Here is a 23,381-nt window from a genome sequence, read left to right as displayed (position 1 = left end):
ACAAGACTTTGAAAACTCAAGGAAGGGATCCAGAAACGAAAGTGCTGAGAAATTCATGTTAGTTTTAGAGAACATACGACATAAGTGGTTAGACTACCAATTCTAGACTTGGATGTTTTTGGCTTTGTTCTACTGTCTTTTTGGTGTAACTCTGTGTCGAATTGTTCGTGTTGCAATCAATAAAACACTACTATGCTATTTCATCTTTCGTGTTTGTGAGGTTATGCAAAGAATCTGGACCCTCAAAGAAAGTTATACTTTCTTCCATTATAAAATTTGACAATGCGAGTTTTAGCTCCAACAATCATTAACGCCGAAACAATTCATTCCAACAATAATATCTTGGTCACAGGAATCAGACATCAGATTAAATCACCACAAATACGAAGAACCAGAATCTCGAACCGTATTTTGAAATTCATAAACCACCGGTCACCAATTCATCACCCAATTCAGAATCAATGCCCGGCATGGCTAACGACCCAAAAATGCCGAGCTCTGAATATAGTCAATGACGATCTGACCGATTTAACATAAAACGTAAGGGATATCGGAGCCTTAAAGGCGGTATTAAAAACGCTAGATACATGTCATAGATCACATCGCCGTCACGTTCCTCCACCAGACGAATATAAAAAGATGACAAAGGAGAATAGAGAAGGAGATCCAAGCTTCTTACATCTAAATTATATCCATTTTACTCTCGAATTGACTTGTATTCGCATACCTTTTATTCATCATTATTATATCATCTTCAAAGATGATTAATATGAGAGTAAAAGAAAATGAGGAACATAGTAAACAGAGAGATAAGTGATGAAGAGTAAATTAAGTTGAGAATAAGAGAGTATGAGTATCAAGAGATTATAGAGATTGACAGTAACCAAGAGAGAAGAGAATGGTGAAGAAGAAAAGGGAACTCCCCTCTTTCAGCTTAGATTATAATTGATTACAATGAGGGTTCTTTATACCCAACACACACACTAGACAAATGAGAGGAAGAAGACAAAGAGAGATAGATCTGGATTCAAAATGAATGGTTGGGATGAGAGGATCTGAATTAATTTGAATTGAATGGCTGAGATGCAGGAGAGCTTCCAATGTGATAGTGACAGCTCCTAACAGCCATCTTTCTTCTCTCCAACATGTTATTTTAATCCCCACTTGTCCAGCCTCTCTCTCCAAAGGCCAGAACCTAATTTGAATTCAAATTTGCCTCTCAAGTTGAAGTTGCACGAATTTCACTCTTAGGCTCAAGTCTGGCACTCAAGTCTCAAGTCTGGCAACTTACATCTCAAGTCTGGTGCTTCTTATAAAGCCTTATAAAACCTTTATAAAACCTTATAAAACCTTATAAGATCTTATAAGACCTTATAAGTATTTTCAAGTCTGACAGCTTAATTCTCAAGTCTAGCTGCTTAATTCTGCTTCATGTCAACACTCCCCCTCAAGCTTGACCATAGGAGATCCTTGGGCAAGCTTGGAACTGAGAGTACTTGCCTCATTAAAAACCTAAGCATAGAAAACCCTTTGGGATAAAACCACACTTAGGAAAAGAGTACAAGCCTCTCAGCCTAGGGATTGGCCAGTGAGTTTATGAGCCTTATGATGATGTTGAGGGACTCATAAACTCTGGATCATGGCCTTACTTCAATGGCAAGCAGACTTCAATGCCTTCCTTGCTTCACACTTAAAACAGCCTTTGAGCTTCTTCTTATGACCAGAGCTTGTCTCCCCCTTTCTTCTAGCTTCTTGCTTCCATCTAGGGTTGAATCCAAGCCTGCCTTTTCTCATGAGCTCAATAGGTACCTTGTAAACATTTCTGGAATGCTGGTGAGGAGTACTAAACACTTGAATCCCTCACACCAGCTGCTTCTCAACCAGTCTGTGCATTGTCACTCTTGAAGCTTTCAACATGTAGGGGAACGTTGCAACTCCATGATCTGCCACCATCATGTGATTGCTCAGCCAAGAAAATCCTTAGTTGAATACTCCTTGTGTCCTTGCATATATGTGGCCAGATTGTAAATCACCATTTGTTGGCTTCCTTAAACTTCATCAACCAGGTACAAGCACACATGCTATGGGCTGATTCAAAGCTTCCCAACTGAAGGTATATGTTCTAACTCCATATAGTAGCTGATCCATAGCTTCCCAAACAGAAGGTATTGTTCCAACTGAAGGTAACTGCTCTAACTCTATATAGTAGCTGATCCATAGCTTCCCAACCAGAAGGTAACTGTTATAACTCCACGCCTTGGGCTGATCCATAGCATTCCACTCAGCTCCACCTGATTTTCTTGTCAAGTAGTCTATGATGGACATCTGTTCTAACACCAAGTTGTTGCTGTCCATGTTGATGTTTCTTTGTAGTGGGTTCTAGATGGCTGGTGAACTCCACTTCTGATCTGTGGTGAGGCAATGGACGACTTGAACCTTCAGGAATGATGCTCCGGAGAGTATAAGTGAAGGATCAAGCTTGGAAAGTGAGCAATACTGAACCTAAACCAGGAGCACAACAGTACCAACACCTGCGCTTAAGCCAACTGATCCACCCTTGGTCTCTGCTCCAATGCCTTTAGAGGTAACTGAGGCAACAGATGACTTGGACCTTCAGGATTGCTCACCATTACCCCTCCTCAAGCTTGATCCGGAGAAAATGAGTGAAGGACCAAGCTTGGAAGTGAGCAACACTGAGTCTTGAAACCAAGAGTGCATCACCCTAACAGCTGCGCTTAAGCTAACTGGTTCCTCCCTTGATCTCTTCTCCCCTGCCTCTTGTAAGTCTTTTGAACCAGGAGCTCAACGACCAAACGGTCTGCGCTTAAGTCAACCGGTTCTTGCAATTCATGAGGAGATTCAGCCTGGTGGATGGCTGATCAAACACTGGTATGTCTCTCCATCAATACTCCTTCCTGAAGTATCTTCAAAGCTCAGCCATATTCTATCTCAGCCACGACTTATTACCATCTGGACTCCTCACACAAACAATCTTTCCATGGTAAGGAATATACACACTGTGTAGGCTCTGGATCATACAGGAATATACACATGTGTAGGCTCTGAACAGCATGGGAAAAGTCTTCGTCTTTGTCTTGATTTGATGATGGACAGAGAACAACACTTGTGTACCTGAAACATCACTCAAACTCCAGCAAGAATAAGACCACACACACTAGGATTAGACCTTGGTAACTCACCAATTCTGATCCCAATGTTTTAAGAAAATGCAATAGATAGAATCCAAACAACTCATTCAGTTCAAATCCATGCAAACTATTCACTAAATGCTCAGGTATGATAACTCATCAATTACAAGGCATTTAGGCTATTTTTAATGACCATTTAAGTAACAACATGATTAATTAAATGTCAAAACATGGACTAGATAACTCATCTAATCATCCCAAGCAGTTCATGAATGCATCACAGGACCAGAAACAACATATGGATGCAAACAAGACTAGAAACAACATATAGATGCAATACAAGACCAGGAAACTCTCCTAGACTTCTAGCAATGCAACAAGACATAAAACAGGTTCTAGACAACTCGCCTAGACCTTACACAACTCAAACAATTGACCAAAAACAATAACTAGTCATAACCATGCTGGTAAACTTAGAAATAATTTAAAAACAGAATCAACAATCACAACTTAAGTATCTTGAGACATAAACAAGGTTCAACAACTCTAGCAACTTGAACATGTCCCAAGTATACTAAACACACCACTCAACACAACCAGAACCATTATCTCAAACTCATATCAAGAAGGAGAGGTTTAACTTACAACCAAGGAACCTGAGCTGGTTCCTTGAACCTCCAATACACATGGGTCATGACAATTTGTTGGATCTGAGATGTTGAGTTGAACTCCAACTCCTTCTCTTTAAGTACATGACCTCCTTCTTGTATCCATCACACCAAAGTCTCCTCCTTTCTTCATGCTTGAGAGTCGCCACCTTCTTGGAAGCTCTCTTCTTGGATAGAGAAAGAGAACCACTTGTACAATGTAGTTTTGAAGCTTTGCTAGGAAAACTACTCCATAAACTTTTGCTTTCAAGTGGTTTCTTCACCATATTTGACAGGGGAAAAGAGATTGGAAACTTTGGAAAACAATAGACCGCTGGATAAAAGAGTGTGTTCAAGAATCTTCAAGAAAAATGAGTGGTAGACTGAACTGGTTGAGCTTGATGAGGGTTCTTGAGGCTTAGAGACTTGTATACACCTTGCCTTAGAGCTGGTTGTGGATTCTTCCTTCTTGGAAAACCTTTGGACCGCTGGACAAAAGGTTGTACCAGACTCAGATGAAGATGAACTGAGAATGAATTAGATTTGCGGAAGCTTTTGTGAGGTTCAGGAGCTTAAAGCTCTGATACCATGTAAGAAAAGATGATTAATATGAGAGTAAAAGAAAATGAGGAACATAGTAAACAGAGAGATAAGTGATGAAGAGTAAATTAAGTTGAGAATAAGAGAGTATGAGTATCAAGAGATTATAGAGATTGACAGTAACCAAGAGAGAAGAGAATGGTGAAGAAGAAAGGGGAACTCCCCTCTTTCAGCTTAGATTATAATTGATTACAATGAGGGTTCTTTATACCCAACACACAGACTAGACAAATGAGAGGAAGAAGACAAAGAGAGATAGATCTGGATTCAAAATGAATGGTTGGGATGGAAGGATCTGAATTAATTTGAATTGAATGGCTGAGATGCATGAGAGCTTCCAATGTGATAGTGACAGCTCCTAACAGTCATATTTCTTCTCTCCAACATGTTATTTTAATCTCCACTTGTCCAGCCTCTCTCTCCAAATGCCAGAACCTAATTTGAATTCAAATTTGCCTCTCAAGTTGAAGTTGCACGAATTTCACTCTTAGGCTGAAGTCTGGCACTCAAGTCTCAAGTCTGGCAGCTTACATCGCAAGTCTGGTACTTCTTATAAAGCCTTATAAAACCTTTATAAAACCTTATAAAATCTTATAAGACCTTATAAGTATTTTCAAGTCTGACAGCTTAATTCTCAAGTCTAGCTGCTTAATTCTGCTTCATGTCAACATTAAAAACGCCAGATACATGTCATAGATCACATCGCCGTCACGTTCCTCCACCAGACGAATATAAAAAGATGACAAAGGAGAATAGAGAAGGAGATCCAAGCTTCTTACATCTAAATTATATCCATTTTACTCTCGAATTGACTTGTATTCGCATACCTTTTATTCATCATTATTATATCATCTTCAGAGATAAATAAGAAACATTTTTTCATTTTCAAATCATTAGCAGACAGTAATTATAATCATTATTTGCTTGTTACGTTAAATTAAATTTTATCCCTAATTTTTTAATGGATCCTGTGGTCCATCGCAACCGTTGAGCAAAAGGCTTTTTAGAAAGTAAGCACATGATCTTTGTAACAACCAGAGACTGACCTATGAAGGAGAATGGGGTGTCATGTGATCCCCCCTTAACTATCCAAATTTTTTGCTTATGTATAAAGAAACATATTAAAATCAGCAGCATAGTTGGTAGAGTGCTGCTTGCTTTTAAACCCTCATAACCCAGGTTCAATTGCTATTGATAATACCTTGTAGAATTTTTTTAAATTAACTAGATAAGTTTTGACCCAGGTTAATTTCATTCCTGGGTCCGCCACTGGTAACAACTTACTTGTTTACCTTCCTCTTCTTTAATTAATTCTCACCTAAGAATAGGAAAAAAAAGACTCTGAACTGTTATTGACTAGCTGATCTGATATCATCTACTATGTTACTCTCAAGATTTTTGAAATGAGTTACAAAAGAGTTTGTTTTCTTTAACTAACCAGTTTAAGATTTGATAATGTATTTAAACAAAACTTATGTTACCTCCCACATTGGTAAAAAGACTGAACATTAATGTCTCATAAAGTCTTATTGATCCCGTCCATTTACAAGCTATCTTTGGGTGGGTTCTACCTTAAAGTTTTAGTCGCTTTAAAAAGAGTTGCGTCCCACATCAGTAACAATAAAACATGAATAATGCCTTATAAAATATCATCAGTCCTCCTACTTACAATGTAGTTTATGGATGCGTTCTATCTTTGGTTTTAGTGGTGGAGCAAACCTACACCAACTGATGCAAAAATTTGTATCACTCATATCTTGTTCATATTTCACCACCTAATTGCATCACCGCATCAGTAAAAATAGAACATGAATGTTGCCGATCGGTTTATCAGTCAAACCCGAATGTAAACCGAATTACTCAAACATCGGTTCGATTCAGACAATCCGGTTTAAAATCCCAGGCCTACTTTTATATATAAGCAACAAAACCAAAGCAGAGAGTTTCATATGAGAGAAAACCATCAAAATAAACCAGAAAATTACATAATAGATAGATCATAACATGGAATCAAAAGGGTAAAACCCTAAGTTCAAAAAAAAAAAAAAAGGCAAAAGAGAGACATTGGCATTCAATCTATATATCTAATGGCTTGTTCTTAGATGCTTCAGCGATCATAGTGGTCACTTGATGCAAAACCTCAGTCTTCTGCAACACAAACTCAATTTCCTTGGCCTGCAACAGCTTGAGCTTCTCTTCAACCTTCTTCTTGGTCTCGACCGGAACCAAACTCCATCTCTGTTTCACATGATGCTCATCAACACCGAACCCCGCAATCCCCTGAACAAGAAACGAGTTGTCGAACCAATCATGCTTCTTAGCAGCAACCGCCACCTCCACATCATTCTCATCATCATCAACCGTCTTACCATTGGGGGAGGCACCAAAGGAAAGCTCCTGCTTGACGGAATCAAGCTTCTTAGTCTTCTTCTGACTCTTTTTCGACGCACCGTTGGACTTAACAGCGGATTCAAGACCCATCCCATCAGGGCCCCAGATATACTGACACAGCCTATAAGACTTCTGATCATGCGGCTTCGTGAAAGACGGTTTCTCCTTACCGATGTACTTCTTCCTTAAGCTCCTAATCTTATCCATAAACTGGTTCTTGCTAACCTCAAAGCTAATAGACTTCTTGATGTAATCATAGTAAACATTCGTGTCGTCGTAAGGAGACTTCCCTGTATCCTTCTTGAAATCGATCATACCTTGCAAGACAGCGATCTCGTCTTCTTCGGTCCATAGCCTCTGGAAAGCAGCAGGCTTCTTCGAGTCTTCTCTCTTCTCTTCATCCTTCTTAACCCGCTTGGAGTTCGTCTCCTTCGACGGACCTTCAGTGCTAGGCCGCTTCGCTCCCGATTTCGCCGGTAAAGCTAGAGCAACAGGCGGCGGAGGAGGAGTGTCCTTGTCCTTCTTCGCGGTGAGGACCGCTTTGCCAGATCCCTTGTTTGTTGGTTGCTCCGGTTCAGATTCGGAGTCGGTCTCGGTCTCCGATCCGGATTCTGAATCGGCGGGGAGGGTAGCAGTGGGTTTGCCTGGGACGGCGATCGTGACGGCGGAGGAGGAGGGGGGAGGTTTGGGATCGTCTTCTTCTTCTTCTTCAGATGAGGAGTTATCGTCTTCTTCTTCTTCTTCCTCGGCGGAAGACTCGACTTCTTCTTCGTCGCTTGATGAAGCGGCGGGTGGATCTTCCAAAGGGTTACGCTTCTTCGACATTGGGGGAGCTTTGGATGGGAAGTGGTTAGGGCTTTTGTCTGTGAGACGGCAAGTACAGTTAGAGACAAGGAATATAAAGAGAAGTGTTTGCTGTCTTCCAATAGATTACTTTTTAGGGGTTTCCTTTTTTTTTTTTTTTTTTTGGGTTTGGGAATTTAGGGATTTAAGGTTTATTAGTTTAATTAAGAAACTTTAATGCTTGGTTGCGTAAATGTGACTATTACTAATTTATACATTTTTAATTAATTAACAGAGCGATTTATTTTTGGAAAAAAAGGATTTTATTTTTAAAGATATTATTCTGGAAACATTTTTAATTTATTATAAATTTTCAAGAAAAAAATATATATAACCGAGTTTATGATAACCCAAATGACCAAAGCCCAAATAGAATGAGATCTGAAACTGAAAGAAAAGCTAAGCCCAGAAAAATTAGATTATTTACATGAAAAACGATAAGAATGTGTCAGAACGAAAAAAAGAAGAATGTCGGAAAACAAAGAGGAAAGTTCTTCAAGCATTAACGAGAATATCCTATAAATATAATAATAGTATTTTTATTATAAATTAATAAAATTAATTTTAAATAATAAAAGCCTAAGCTAATTAAAATATGATAAATATGTTAAGAATATTTTGTATTTTTATAAAAAAATTTAATAAAGTATTTATTTTTCATTTTTTAATATTTTAAATAGTTTAATAGACACTGAAAAATCATTGAAAATAAAATTTTTAGCGCATAAGCATTAATATAATTTTTTACCAAGATATATCATTATATGATTTTAATAGAATTTAACACTACAATTAAATATTAAACTAAAAGAAAATTAGACTGATAATGGTAGTCTTTGCTTTAGTGTGGACAAGTCTTGTGAGCTTCTCTGTTCTTTGTCCTCCTCTGCTCAATGTTTCATCCTTGGAGTCTTTTGATCTGGATTTACGCTCTCTTGTAATAGGTTTTCGGATTCTAGTTATTTGTGTGTTGGCATCGTTTGTCATTGGTGCCTTCTTTTGCAGTGTGGGAAACTGGGAATCTGTCTTTAGTTCTTGGAGCAGAAATGTGCGGGTCCTTTTAGATCTCTTTTGGTCATCGAAGTTTTTGGGTGACCTTTGTGGTGGCGCGTTTTGGCATCCCAATGTCAATGTAAATTCTTTGTTTCTCTTGACAGATTGTGTTTCTTTTCTTCTTAGTGCAGGTTTCCGTTTCTCCCTCGGCAAAGCAGCTACCATTTCATATCGTCTTTTCTCTTCTGCGTAGACTGTATCGTCTGCCGAGTAGAATTGTTGTTGTTTGTACCGATTTTGCTTAATTCCAATCTATGTAATCTACTGCTTATTCCCTACCAAAGGTGTTTGGGAATAAATATAACTAAGAAAATGACCAGTTCAATATGAATCTCAAATGGGTGACTTATGTATACATGAATCTTTCAGATATTGTTGTTAGGCTGGAATGTGATAGTTTTGTATTTACGTAAATTCTTAAGCTATATATAATCGTGGCAATAAAATTATCCAAGAAATGCATAGTTCTGGTCTTACAACATATCTTATTTTGACCATGTATTCAGAATTCACGAGATGTGCATTCTGAATATTGATTTAAAAATCATACAAAAAAGTAGAAAATTGTAATGAACAATGGAACAACGAGCAACAAAAACATGCAAGAATTGAACATGATGGGTATACACATCTATTATGAAACTATTAACCAAAGAAACCAAAACCTTTTTGTTTGGTTTCAGCAAGGTAATTTGAAACCCATGTAACTGCCAGAGATAAAATCATTCCAAACATCAAGAGCTCCATAGCTGGTCATCAACACAATGCTCAGTGCCATGACGATACCAACTGAGAACACAATAATCGAAGCCCTTCCATATTGGTTTATAACCTTTTGGACAAGCATTAGTCCAACGAGTGATGCCACAAAACATACAATCGCAAATAGACTTGCAGTTCCAGTATGTTCCATGCCTAGTAACAAGTATTGAATTGCAGACATTGTCGATGAAAACAATACCATGAAAGAACAAGTTGCTGCAGTTACCTACCCAAAAAATAAAAACATAGTTTTTTTAATTTAATCTGGCAAAAACAGAGTTTTTTTTTACTTGATCTACTTTCTTTCTGGTTGAGCCAAGAACATATAAATTACCTCAGGAGCGATACCAACTTGTAATAGGAGAGGGCTAATGAGCATTCCGCCTCCAATACCAAAAACACCACCCAAAACTCCGGCTAATAGAGCCATTACTGGAAACATGCACTTGTTTGATCTTCTTCCATCATTTGATCTCAAATCTTCTACATCCTGCACGTTGTTTTCAGATATTCGTCAATTTTGTCTTTTTTTTTAAATTGCAACTAATTAGTGTTTGATGGAGTAGTGTGAAACCGAACCTTTACTGGGACTTGGTGATCAGAACATTGGCTGCCTTGAACACTGTCACTGAAACAGATCCAAAGAGTAAAGAAGAGAGTGAGGGGTATTTGAGTTGATGAGAGGAGCCAGTAAGTGATTCCACATGGCTCGATTGATATGATTCCCTGCAAATGCAAAGTATTAAAGTTCTTTAGTTAATCGAATGTAAATGACTTAGTACACATTGTCATATTTATATGCAAAACATTATAAGACTGTTGTGAAGAGGAGTGTTCATTAGTTGGTACGCAAAGTATCATTTCTAATGTCTTTTAAATTGATTCAGAGCATCTCCAACGTAAAACTTCATTTTTCTTCAAAATTGAATAAAATAAAAATTTAGTCAAAATATTCTAACCCTATTTCATTTCTCAATCCATAATGGAGTAATAAACAAATAAAAAATAGATTACTCCATTTATTGAGTAATTTTATATTTTACTTCATTATAGAGTGAGAAATAAAATAGGGTTGGAAAATAATCTATTTCATACTTTAGTTTACATCATTTTGAAGTGAAAAATAGAGTAGGATTGAAGAAGTTCTTAGAGTATAAATTTGTCATATCATCAAAGATTGTTCAACAAAACTGAGAAAACAAAAAATCTAATATATGACTAATGAAATCATTCCTAAAACAAAATTGATAGGAAAAAGTTCAAGTGGATTTTTATATAATATCTAGAATTTCAAAAGAGAATCCACCCTATCCAAAATTATAATAAAAGTAACCAAATCATAGTAAAAAGGAGCACAAATATTTAAAAAATTCAAAAAAAAAATCTAGATATTCTTTTTACCAACAATTTACCTTTCTTACATGTATACTTTTTGTTAAGAACAAAAATACAGAAAACAAAACAAAATAGTAGCCCAAGCATCTCTGAAAGGTTACGGAATCTTAAAAAGTGCAAAAACTTATTAAAGATAGTAAGAAGGAAAAGACACGAATTTTTCCACATAGGACCAATATCTAGAAACCACATCATTGATGATAATCTGTCTTCACGCACGTGAACAAATTCGCCATCGCTATTAACCAGAAAAGTTCCCTATCGTTTTTCAAACGCATCTTCGCCATGTGATCCCCCCCCAAAAACAAATTTTTTTTTTTAAAAGCAATAAAAATAAATGGCATGTAGGTAGATGAGAACTCAAACGTGATTAATTTACTTCTCATTTAACCTCTTAAATTCCACCTAATTATTCATAATATAAATACCGACTGTATGATTATTACGTTCCTCATTAGTTAATACTTAATAGACACAATAACCATATTTAAGACATGAAATTGTATTTAAAATATCACTTTCACTGTATAATAGTAAAATATTACCTCCTCTATATCCAGAAAATGCATGTTTTGTGTGTTTTATACATATAAAATACATATAAAAATATATATTAAATCTTTATAATAATATATTATTTCTATGATTACAAATTTTCTGTAATTTTAGACCAATAGTATTTTAATAAGGACAATCAATTTTTTGAAGTTTATGACCCATCATTATTATATAATAAAAGTTCCCTAAAACATGAAGCATGTATATTTTTGAAACAATTTAAAAGAAAAAACATTTAACTTTTTGAAACAAAGTGAGTAGAATACTAACTTACACCGTAGAAATTCTCGTGCTTAATTAAGTACTCATTAATACTTACATATTAGAAAGTTTAGGACTAAAATCCTAAGAAATGCGATTTTGCTATCCCTGAAACAAGTTTATGGGAGTTATTTCTGAACTTGTAATTTGTAGAAGATTTTCGTAAAATCCTCAGTCTAATAATTTTCATAATATATAATAAACAATTAATAAATTAGTGCTACTACTTAGAACAAAACTTGAATCATATCTTGCAAAAAAAAATGTTACAAATCATTATTAATGATCCATATCATGAATGAATTATTAATTTACTAGTAGTGTAACACGAATTTAGTAAAAGAATACTAACAATAACTCGTGAGACGTGACAAAGGAAGCTTCACTCGATGCCAAAAAAGGAAGCTTCGCTCAAAATAGTGAAATACTATAATCATGATTACCAAATAATTTGATATTTGGATATTTCTGCAAAGCTTTTTTCTTTCTTGATTTCATTACCATAAAAATCATAATTAGTTAAATACTGTTCAATAAATGTAAAGTTAATACTAATAATATTGATAAACTAAATGTTATCATTAGTTCATTACCTCGCCGTATTTGTTTCCGCGAAGAAGATAAACTGCAAAGTAAGAGAGCCAAATAACCACCAAAACTCCAAGCTTCATCCATGGAAACCTCTTTGGTCTCTCATAATCTCCCAAAAGAGGAAACTTCACACTCTCCATCTTCTCATCTTCTTCTTCGACCATACTCGCCTCTCTGACCTTCGCCATCTCCGACTCCAACCTCCAGTAATAAAACCCGTTTCCAAACGTCTTCACCGTTGACCACGCAAGAAACACGGCAAAGAGACTCGTTATAAGCCAGTTTGGGAACACGAGGTTGCATATCACTCCGACACTAACTCCAAGAAGCATACACGGTTCAAGAAGCAGAGCCAAGTCGAAGTCGATCATCGTCTTGCCTCCAGCTTTAGGGTTTCTGACGAAAAGATTGCACCCCACGTTTGCTATGGATCCTCCTGTTACCATGAAAGCGGAGAAGCTTGAAGCTGTTTTCAAGTCGAGTCCCGCGACGATGGTCATTATAGGAACGTATAAACCTCCGCCGCCGATGCCTCCGGCGCTTGAGATAGTTGCGGCGAGGAAAGACAGTACAACGGCTATGAGTGTTGATGCGGTTAGTTCGATCTTTGGTTGGTTGAATTTGTTCGGAAAGTCGAGCCATGAGCTGGTTTTGTTGAGGAGTTGATGGACGGGGAAGATAAAGGAAGGTTCTGGTTCTGCCATTGATGGAGTTAGGAGGATGGTGATGGCGAGGAAAGAGAGAGTTAGAGGGACGAGATTGTTTATCATTTTTATGTTTGGGGTTGTTTTTAATTTTTGACAAGTTTTGGGACTATTTCTGGAGATGTCGAGATTTTTCTGTGTGTGTGACATTTATGTTTAGAAGTTTATATAGGAGAAGCAATTCAAGAGAGAGAGAGAGTTTATGCATGACATTTCAAGGAGCGTTTGTCATTTTATCCGTTAAATTTGATTCGATTCGTTATTCGTTTCGATTTGATCCGAAAATTTCGGATATCCATAAACTTTCGAAGCAAAACAAATACTAAAAATCAATATCCGTTAAAATCGAAGCAAATCACAAATATTAAAATTTTGGGAAGCGGATATCCGATCCGATCCGGCAATATATAAATACATGTATATCTTTATTATATTTAAAGTTTTTAATGTATAAAATTATATAATTATTATTCTAACATATGATTTGATAAATTATATTCACATTATTACTTATATGAAAGTATTACATAAAAGGAAGAGAACATATTTATGATAATTATAATTTTTTTCTTAAGTTTTGTGTTATTATAATTGTTAACTAATTTCAAAAAATTTACAAAATATGTAGATACACTACTTCTTTTAATTCTTATCATATATATCATGCAAAAAAAATATTTTATAAAACAAATTTGTATCAAATTTTTAAGATTATTTGTATTAATCAAAACATATGAGATATCCGTAAGTATTCGTAAATATCCGCAAATATGTATTTATTTTTTGGATATCCATTTTTCTGAATATCCGTATTTTTTCTAAAGCAAAGAAAATCGAAAAATTATATATCTGTGACATACGAAGCAAATCACAAATACCTTCAAAAAATTGGATATCCGATCCGTGTCGAGGTTTTCGAAAAGGAAAAGAAAAAAAAATTACAAATAGATGAAAAACATAAAAGAGACCCACTCAACTTTTGGCAAGTGGTGAGAAAGTGCTGAGACATGCCACATAGATGTTTTGGACACTATCTTGTTCATTCTTGTCAACATCTTTATCCCTAAAGAATAAAGTATTAGTAAATAAAGAAAATAATATAATATCTATAAATAAAAAGATAATAGAATAATATGTAGATATTTTAATTTTAAGATTTGCATACAAAATACTTCATATGAAATCTTTTTACATGAATATAATAAATTTAAAACATATAATAAATTTTGAAATATCTATATATATATTGTTCTTAGAGACGACTATTTAGGTATTATTTTATTAATATATTATAAATAAAGTTGCTTTTACATTTTGTTTCTCATCAAATATAAAATAATATAATAAACCAAAAAAAAATATAAGAGAGCTTTGATTTATATATAATGGACTGAATTTAAAATATCAGAAGATAAAAAAAAAGACTCATCTAGTTAACAATGAATTGCTTTCTTATTGTTAACCAAGTGAACCATGAATTGCTGCAGTCCATATACATAGATAAATACTCTTAAGAGAATATAAAATTTGTTATCTTATCCTTCTGTTGAAGTCGCCTCCGGGACGGTCTGCGGTTCTTCGGACTGTTCTCCGGTTGTGATTCTCTATTGATCCGAGCGATTTTATTGCAGGTTCCGGCTTCAAAATCTTCACTTTGGTCTACTGTTAACTAAAAAGTTGTCTTTGGATCTGTTTAATTAGTTAAGCTTTACTCACATCCTTATGGTTGTGTTTGAATCTTATTAGTCTTAGTGAGTTTTTATACATTTTTCTTTGTGGCTTGCTAAGGCTTCACTGCTTTGTCTTATCGACTTAGCGATTTAGATTCATTAGGACTAGATTTTTCGAAGCCTATTGTATCTCATTGCCTCATTATTAAGTTAACGAAATTCACATACTTAACCAAAAAAAAAGAAGTGTAAATTTTTCTTTTGAAAATTCACATCTTCCGACCAAATGCAAAGTTTTATATTTTCTTACGTCAACCCCACATGCAAGAAACTATACCATAAACCCCACATGCAAATAATTTATTTTGTTGTTTTTGGTTATAAGCAAAATGTTTATTTGTTTAATCAAACGGTGATTTATAAGCTCATGCGACATTCTCATGATTTGTCCAATGTTTTCTGATATAAAGTAAGCAGGTAATTGTCAAATCAATGTAGTATTATATTATATATATGATATATCTTAATTTCATTTATTAATGTAAATACTTATCTTTAAACTCATGAGTTGGCAGAAAATATACTTTGTGTAATGTTTCGTTTTTTTTTTTTTTTTTTTTTTGACGTCAAACGGCCATTCTATTACTCAAACTTGAGGTGGACTGGGTAACCAGACCGGAACAGAAAGACCAATAAAATGTAACTTCCTATGGAAGGATCTAGCAGTCTTAGCTAAAAAAATCTGAAAACTGATTGCGCACTCGTGGAACATAAATGATGTCGAAGTCCGGAAAGCAAATCAGCAGCGTCTCTATCCTTTCCAACTCTGTCGCAAAGCTAGGCCAGGCATGAGGATCCTTTATCATTCCTATCAGCTCTTTACAATCTGTCCCAAAATTCTGGCAAGTTGAGTGTTGAAGCATGTTCTCCATTGCCCACCGCAGTGCTTCGACTTCCGAATGCAGAGCTGATTCCCGTCGATCGAAATTTCTTGTCCCCAACAATTGAGTGTTTCCTCCACTGTCCAACCAGACCCATCCACATCCACTATACTGAGCAGAAGCTGTCCAAGATCCATCTATCAAGCAAATATTACCCAAGCTTATGACTTGGGGCTCCTCATGAAGGCCTTCTTGTACCACGGTTCGTGCCACTTCATTCGCATTAAACCAGGCTTGACACTCACTCTCTGCATGTCGAACCAGTTCCAAAGGATCTCTGTCTATTCCCCTGAAAAGTTTATCGTTCCTAGCCTTCCAAATGTACCAAATTATCCATGGATAAGGATCCATGTCCTGCTCCGGCTCGATAATGCTGTTTTTCCTCCAAAATAGATAATCCATATTTGCGTAAATACTTGGTACTGGAAATAGACCTGGGCTAGACGGAGTCGCTGATAAGGACCATACTTGTAGAGCTGGCGGACACTCGAAAATAGCATGTGTTACAGATTCTTCTAGCTCTCCACATCTTGGGCAGTAGTTATCACATCTCATATTACGTCTTGCTAAATTCCTCGTTACCGCCACATAACCAGTTAATAGCTGCCATATAAGATGACATATCTTTGAAGGTGCTTTTATCTTCCAAGCAAAGGCTTGAAGCTTTGTGATACTCGGTTCTAGGACTTCCTTTTCCCCCTCTGTCATTAACACATTTTGAGCCACCCAATATCCAGATTTAACCGTGTATTGGCCATTCCTTGTGTAATTCCAGCAGAATGTATCACGACGATGTGCTGAGCTTGTGGCCAAACTCCTTATAAGTGTTATGTCCTCTGGATTGACATAACTCTCCAAAAGACCAACATCCCACTCTTTCGTTTCCGGGTCAATGAAATCACTAACTCTCATGTTAGGATGCAGTACCGGTGCTATAGGGAGAGCTGGTCTTGCTGGGATCGTTGGAATCCATGGATCTTCCCATACCTTGACTTCATAGCCTGAATGTATCTTCTGTCTGATTCCCGTTAGAAGCAACTTTCGCGCAGCACTAATGCTAGACCACACGTATGATGGGTTACTAGCAGAGATTACTCTGAGAGGTGAGCTCATCTTGTAGTATCTTCCCCTTAAAACCCTGGCCACCAATGAGTCTGGGAATTGAACTAGTCTCCATAATTGTTTTGCCAATAAAGCCAAGTTGAACTCATGGATCATACGAAATCCCATCCCACCCTCTTCCCTTGGTAAACAGACTTTTTCCCATTTCGCCCAGTGGATCCCTCTTTTTGGTGGGTTTGAACTCCACCAGAATTTAGCAATGGCACTTGCAAGGTTTTCACATATCTCCAAAGGGAGCAGGAAAGTAGACATTACGTATGTCGGAAGAGCTAGGAGAATAGATTTAATCAACACTTCTTTTCCTCCTTTTGAGAGCCATCTACATGTCCATCCGTTCACTCTATGCATCAGCTTATCCTTCAGAAACGCAAAAAGTTTGCACTTAGAGCCACTGATGTCTTCCGGGATCCCTAGATACGTACCCATTCCACCTTCATTTTGAATTCCCAACACATCTTTAATCTCTTGTTTACTTGTTGCAGTAATCCGCTTACCAAAGAGTAAGGACGATTTATCAAAGTTGATACATTGGCCTGACGCTTTGCCATATTTCCTGACTACTTTCATTACTTCTTCACATTCACGGGGCTCCGCCTTACAGAAGAAAAGGCTATCATCAGCAAAAAGAAGGTGGGACACCGATGGACACGCGCGTGTAACACGCATCCCCGTTATCTTCCCTTGGCTCTCTGCATGATTGAGAAGGCTAGCGAGCGCTTCCGTGCATAGAATAAATATGAAAGGAGACAAAGGATCTCCTTGACGTAGACCTCTGCCTGGAACAATATTTCCCCTTGGCTCTCCATTTATGAGGACCTTATATTTCACCGACGAAATGCATCTCATTATCCATGCGATCCAAATTTCTGAGAAGCCCATCTTGCGCATGACAGCTTCAATAAAAGATCATTCCATCCTATCATATGCTTTGCTCATGTCAGTTTTAATGGCCATCCTCTTATTGCGCCCACTTGGTTTAGTCCTCAGAGCGTGGAACATCTCTTGTGCGATCATAATATTGTCTAAGATCTGTCTCCCAGCAACAAAGGCTGACTGGGTTTCCGATATCAGGCCTGGTAACACTTTCTTTAATCTCTGACATAAGACCTTAGAGATTATCTTGTAGATGACGTTACACAAACTAATGGGTCTGAACTGAGCCATCGCATTAGGCTTTTGTATCTTCGGGATGAGGCATATATTTGTATCATTCAGTCCACTCGCCATTGTTCCCTCAAAGAGGAATTGATTAACCATAAGAGTTAAATCCTCCTTTACTATATCCCAAAATTTTTGATAGAAATGCGCAGTCATCCCATCTGGCCCAGGGGCCTTTTCTGGATGCATAGCAAAAAGCGCTAATTTGACCTCCCATTCAGTGACCGGGGCGATAAGATTGTCATTCATTGCACCAGTGATCGTGGAAGGAACTTGAGCTAGCGCCTCTTCAATGTCCTCTGGATTTGATGATTCAAAAATATGTCTAAAGTAACTAGTAGCAATGGCAACTAGTCCTTCTTCATCCTCAACAATATTCCCATTCTCATCTAAGAGCTGTGTGATCTTATTTCTTGCCCTTCTTTGCTTTGTCAAGGCATGAAAGAATTTTGTGTTTCTATCTCCTTCTCTCAGCCAGAACACCCGACTTTTCTGTTTCCAGAACATTTCTTCAGCTTTAAGAGCATCAGAGAGTTCCTTCAAAGCTGCTGCAATTTCTTCAGTTGGGGCATTATTATCTGCATATAAACCCTCCACTTTTTACTTAAGGTCCTCCACTAATTTCGCCGAGTTGACATTATGTTGCTTCCGCCACTCACTCAAAGCTTTTCTACAACTGGAAATATGTTCCATAATCGTTGCATTGGGAGGAAGATCAGGAGATTTCCATCCCTCAAGGATAACTTGTCTTAGCTCCTCATTATCCAACCATCTTTTGTCAAACTTGAACTTTTTTGATCTTCTCATCGGCTTTATAAGAATGTCTGCCAGAATCGGATGATGATCCGATCCCCATAACCGCATATACTTCACCGCCGAATGGGGAAACTTTTCATGCCAATCTGCATTTCCTACTGCTCTGTCTAAGCGACATCGAACAGTTGATCCGCCTGCTCGCTTCCCCACCCAAGAGAGCATGTCCCCCGTGAAAGGAAACTCTAGCATCCCACAATCATGAAGCATCTGCTTAAAAGGGAGGAATGAACTATCAGGACGTCGTCTTCCTCCTTCTTTCTCATTGTGACATATTATTTCATTAAAATCTCCAATCATGAACCAAGGTCCATTTCTTGTTGTTGAGAAGCGCGTAAGACGCTCCCAAACTTCGTCACGTCTTTCTAGTACAGGGTCTCCATAAACAAATGTCATATAGACTTTTATTCCATCTATGACTGCCTCAATGTCAATCATACGGTTATTTGAAAATAAAACATTAACTTGAAATTCATCCATAAAAAATAAAGCTAAACCTCCGCTGAGTCCAAGTGGCTCAACAGTAAACAAATGATCGAATCCTAAGTTGGCTTGAATGTTTTGCAACAGCAGCCTCCTATTCTTCGTCTCAGAAAGGAACACAAGTCCTGGGCGATGCTTCTGACACATCTCCGTAAGGCGTCGAACTGTGAGGTCGCTCCCTATCCCTCGACAGTTCCAACTGATTGTCTTCATTGATGACTTTTTGGGGTTTTTTTGGACCCCTCCAAACCATTTTCCAAATGAGAACTAGCTTTTGATTTTTTCGAATCGCTAAGGCGATTCTTATTATGTGTGGTTCTCTCATAAGAAGAAAACCTGGACGAGGAATGTTGCCTTTTCATTGGAGAACCCTTGCTCAAAAGCCGTGCCTTTGTGCTTTGCAAACCCAGCGGAACTCTACTTCTTGAACGACTCCTTGAGGACCGAGCTCCTGGGCGATCCATCCTAGCAGCAAAGCGTGATGATGATTCTTGAACGCATTCCACATCTTCCATCGTCTCCAGTTCCGCTCCCAATAAATCATCTTCATCACAATCCATCGTCATAGCATGTTAATCTTTCTCGCCAATACCCGCAATGTCCATATCCTTTAGTGCATCTATAACCAGATCATCACCTTTGGGGGATTGTTGCATTGCCTTCTCCGTAGGAGAGAAAGTCATTGATCGTACAATTTCATGTCCCCGAACCGTAACGTTCGTATCATCAAGAGCGATACGTGATGGTGTGACAATAGCACTAGCCAGTTTCTTCCCACTACTGTGTCTCACGTTTTCAGATCTTGAGGCCACCACCACGTCTTGATCACGAACATGTTCCTGTGCAGCAGAGGATTTCGATGCTCCGCCATTAATTTCTAACGACCTATCAGACGTGTGAAGGCCACCAGACCTGGATTGCTTCTCCCTCCACTGAGACGTCGCACTATGCTCATAGGGAGCAAACCGGCGACCATATCTAGCTGCATTAGTCTTGCCCATCACATGACTATCAACTGACCGACGTCCATTTCTCTCACGGTTATCATAACGTCTGTCTCGATTATAGCCTTCATGAGCAAAAGAACTCTTATATTTGAGCTCTCTGTCAATGCGATGTGAATAGTAATCGTCAGACCTATGCGCTGTAGAGGCAGCCCCATAATGGTATGGCCTAGATAACATACGGTCCTTAGACCCATCCATTATTGGCTGTCGTACTGTGTTGTTTTCTGGTAACTGAACACGATCAAAGACTCCAACCTTAACTGTTTGCGCCTTCATCATCTCCACCTTCTTCGAGCAATAAGACTCTTCATGGGTAAGCAGGCCACATACAGTACAGTGTTTAAACAATAAGTCATACTTGATCGTGATGGTGACTTCCTCTCCAACTGGGGATTGCACTTTCTTCTTAAACACAAGAGGCTTCCTTGTGTCAACATCAATCAGAAGCCGGCCAGCCTCAAGCTCAATGGTATCAACATGGCCGAGCTTTCTGCCAATGTTTTTTAAATTTTTCACTGTCCCAAGATGCAATGGAATTCCAGATATCTCAACCCAAAAAGGTATGATCCATGGATAGTCATCATGAACTATCGGTTCCCACCGCACCAACACAAACATACAGAAATTATAATGGAAGGGCCCCTGCTTAAGAACAGCTTGAAGATCCTCCTCAGATGCAAAGTTGAAAAGAAATTTCCCATTACCAAGATCATTTGCCGTAATTCGATATTGCATCTTCCATTGAGTAGGCATATACTGGATAAGCTTCTCCACATTTTGCTTCTTAGGGTTTAGACCCTTTCCAATAAGAGACATACGATACTCTCGTATTGTGTGCGCATCATCATCATCAAACAATAGGATTGGTTCATCATCTTCTTCATAGAGAATTCCTTTCCCTTTGAGATCTACCATTGGAGTAGCTCTAATACGATTTGAAGAACCCATACAATGATATGGCTTTTCTACCCCTTGGAATGCTAGATCGTAACCAAAAGAGTTTCTAACGCCAAGGTGGAATAGAAACCGGTGACTTGGGGTAGAAGACAACGAGATTGACGACGGGGAACGAATCCAAATCGAGTAGCAAGACAAACGGAGGGAGAGAGACGGGTGATCTAACGCCAAAGAGCATATAGATCAGGAGAAGATCAAAATCTCAATGAAGATCTTGATCTGAGTCGCCGCCATGTTGTGTCGCCATTGTGTAATGTTTCGTTTTATGTAGATCAACTAGTTGTTTGCATATACATGTCGACTCCATAGACCAGATACTAATGAATCCTTCACGTGTACACGAACTAACTTGATCCGGTAACTGGTTAAATTGTTTTCCGGTTTTTGGATAACCGATTATATAGTTGGTACTAAATTTTAAACCTTTATATTAACGGTGAACTTTTTGTATTCTTAAAATTTAGTATTACTTGTGGTGAAAGTAATAGAAAAGTTTTTATTCATAACATAAAAGTTTTTTATATAGGAGATTACACCGTCGTAGATAAATGGAAAAAGTAAAAATCATAATCTAACTAGGAAAAAGGAAAACATAAAGACATAAAGAAAAAGAAAAGCTGACCGACTCTCTCTTTCTTGGGCCGCTGATGGTATAATCTCTTGGTTATGAGTCATCCACAATCTGGTTCATAACACTCCCCCTTGGATGCCATAACCATTTAGAGCTTGTAGTGTGCTTTAATATTGTCTCATTAAAACCTTACCAGGAAAACCCAATTGAGACAAAAACATGGTGAACGAAAAAGAGTACAACACACATTACTCCCCCCTGATTTGGACATTACTGAAGGTCCATCTGACCTCTCCAATTTTCTTCAATCCGTGGGTGATGAAGATCTTGGGCAGAATATGCTTCGTCCTCGAACATGATAGTTGGTTCTTCTTTACCATCGGCCATGCCACAATCTGATCGAACATATTGAGTCATCGACCTCAAATACACACACACGAAATCTTGGATGATGTTGCTATGATATGCACGTACCACCATGTGTAAAACATAACATGTCTGAAAACAAATCAACAAAACCAAATAACCCCTCTTTGGGCTGGTTAGTATAAAATAAACCAAAATCAAAGGCTTCTTCATCATCTTTCTTATGGACCAAACATATCAGTATCTAAAACAAGACTTCTGCATCGTCCATCTCAGGACTAAATGGACTTCTTTATCGTCCACCTTTGGACTGAATGGATCAGTGTCCAAAACAAGTGATCTCACGCCCATGTACTAGATAATGGGTGAGACTGGTCCATATTAACTCTCTTGAGTACCCTTTTCTGTATATACTATTTGATGCACAAGGATTTCATTGTTAATGTACTCAAACTGTAATCTCAAACAAAACTTTGTTTTCCAAGATCTTTCATCTCAAACTCTTTCTTGAGATATTCAACTGTTTGAGAAATTGTATTCAGAGGATACTAGGATATTCAGATCATATACTTTGATGATTATCAATATTGTTCTCGGGAACTTGTTGTACTTTCAGCTCAATACCCTCTAGTACTTTCATTATCCAGTGAACCATATAAATATGCAGTCACTACATCAATTTGCTGCAAGTCTAATTTTCTCTCTTATATAGCCAGACTTATGAGAAATCTAAAAGTAGTTGCATCCACCACATGGGAGTATGTCTCCTCATAATCTATTACTGGTCTTTGTGAGAATCTTTGTGCAACATCAGCTTTATATCTCACAATTTATATTCCTCACACGACCCATTTATATCCACTGGTTTTAACATCATATGGCGTCTTAATCATATGGCCAAATACGCATTTCTTCTTTAAACTATTTAACCCCACGTTTCCATTCAATTCAATTTGTTCTACGAGTGCGCACTATTATATTGACGTGGATTCATGATCATCGCTTATATTCATAAATTCAAGTGCTACCTTGTATGCAAATAAATCATCTTATGTCGACATTCCTTATTGGTTCCATTATGTTCCAAACATGATATAATCGATTGAGATTCATTATTATCAGGACCTTTAATACTTTGCAGCTTGGCGTCCCAAGCTACATTGTTTGGTACTTTAGAGCCGGCCGGCCTTATCTCCATGTCTGGGATGGTTTTCTTAGTAACCTCGGATTTGGATTTTGATTATCATTATCTGCACCTTTCTTTTGTTTCCGAGGATTCTTATCTTTTGGAACCTATTGGTCTACCACATTTCATACTTTGTCTAGACTCTGTAGCAAC

General features: G+C 37.5%; 2 protein-coding genes across 2 annotated transcripts; both read right to left on the bottom strand.

Moving 5' to 3' along the window:
- Positions 1-6,286: 6,286 nt before the first annotated feature.
- Positions 6,287-7,692, bottom strand: LOC106391185 (probable transcription factor At1g61730). Its single transcript, XM_013831782.3, has one exon. The coding sequence runs from the start codon at positions 7,610-7,612 to the stop codon at positions 6,473-6,475; it is 1,140 nt and encodes a 379-aa protein (XP_013687236.1). The 5' UTR covers positions 7,613-7,692; the 3' UTR covers positions 6,287-6,472.
- A 1,416-nt stretch (positions 7,693-9,108) lies between these two features.
- LOC125593445 (sulfite exporter TauE/SafE family protein 2-like) lies at positions 9,109-13,211 on the bottom strand. Its single transcript, XM_048770071.1, has 4 exons — positions 12,253-13,211; positions 10,025-10,171; positions 9,780-9,935; positions 9,109-9,671 (listed from the first exon to the last, which is right to left on the bottom strand). The coding sequence occupies exons 1-4, from the start codon at positions 13,102-13,104 to the stop codon at positions 9,363-9,365; spliced, it is 1,464 nt and encodes a 487-aa protein (XP_048626028.1). The 5' UTR covers positions 13,105-13,211; the 3' UTR covers positions 9,109-9,362.
- Positions 13,212-23,381: the final 10,170 nt, after the last annotated feature.

This window comes from Brassica napus, chromosome C9, assembly GCF_020379485.1.
Source record: "Brassica napus cultivar Da-Ae chromosome C9, Da-Ae, whole genome shotgun sequence".
NCBI classification, from domain to species: Eukaryota; Viridiplantae; Streptophyta; class Magnoliopsida; order Brassicales; family Brassicaceae; genus Brassica; species Brassica napus.
Note: the sequence above shows the minus strand (reverse complement) of the source record. Positions and strands in the feature narration are given on the sequence as shown.

Excerpts from the sequence above, each read along its gene's own strand:
- LOC106391185 (XM_013831782.3), bottom strand. The coding sequence starts at position 7,612 with ATGTCGAAGAAGCGTAACCCTTTGGAAGATCCACCCGCCGCTTCATCA.
- LOC125593445 (XM_048770071.1), bottom strand. The coding sequence starts at position 13,104 with ATGTCACACACACAGAAAAATCTCGACATCTCCAGAAATAGTCCCAAA. Across the intron at positions 10,172-12,252 it reads GCGGAAACAAATACGGCGAG|GGAATCATATCAATCGAGCC; the intron begins GTAATGAACTAA and ends TTGCATTTGCAG. Across the intron at positions 9,672-9,779 it reads AAGTTGGTATCGCTCCTGAG|GTAACTGCAGCAACTTGTTC; the intron begins GTAATTTATATG and ends TTTTTTGGGTAG.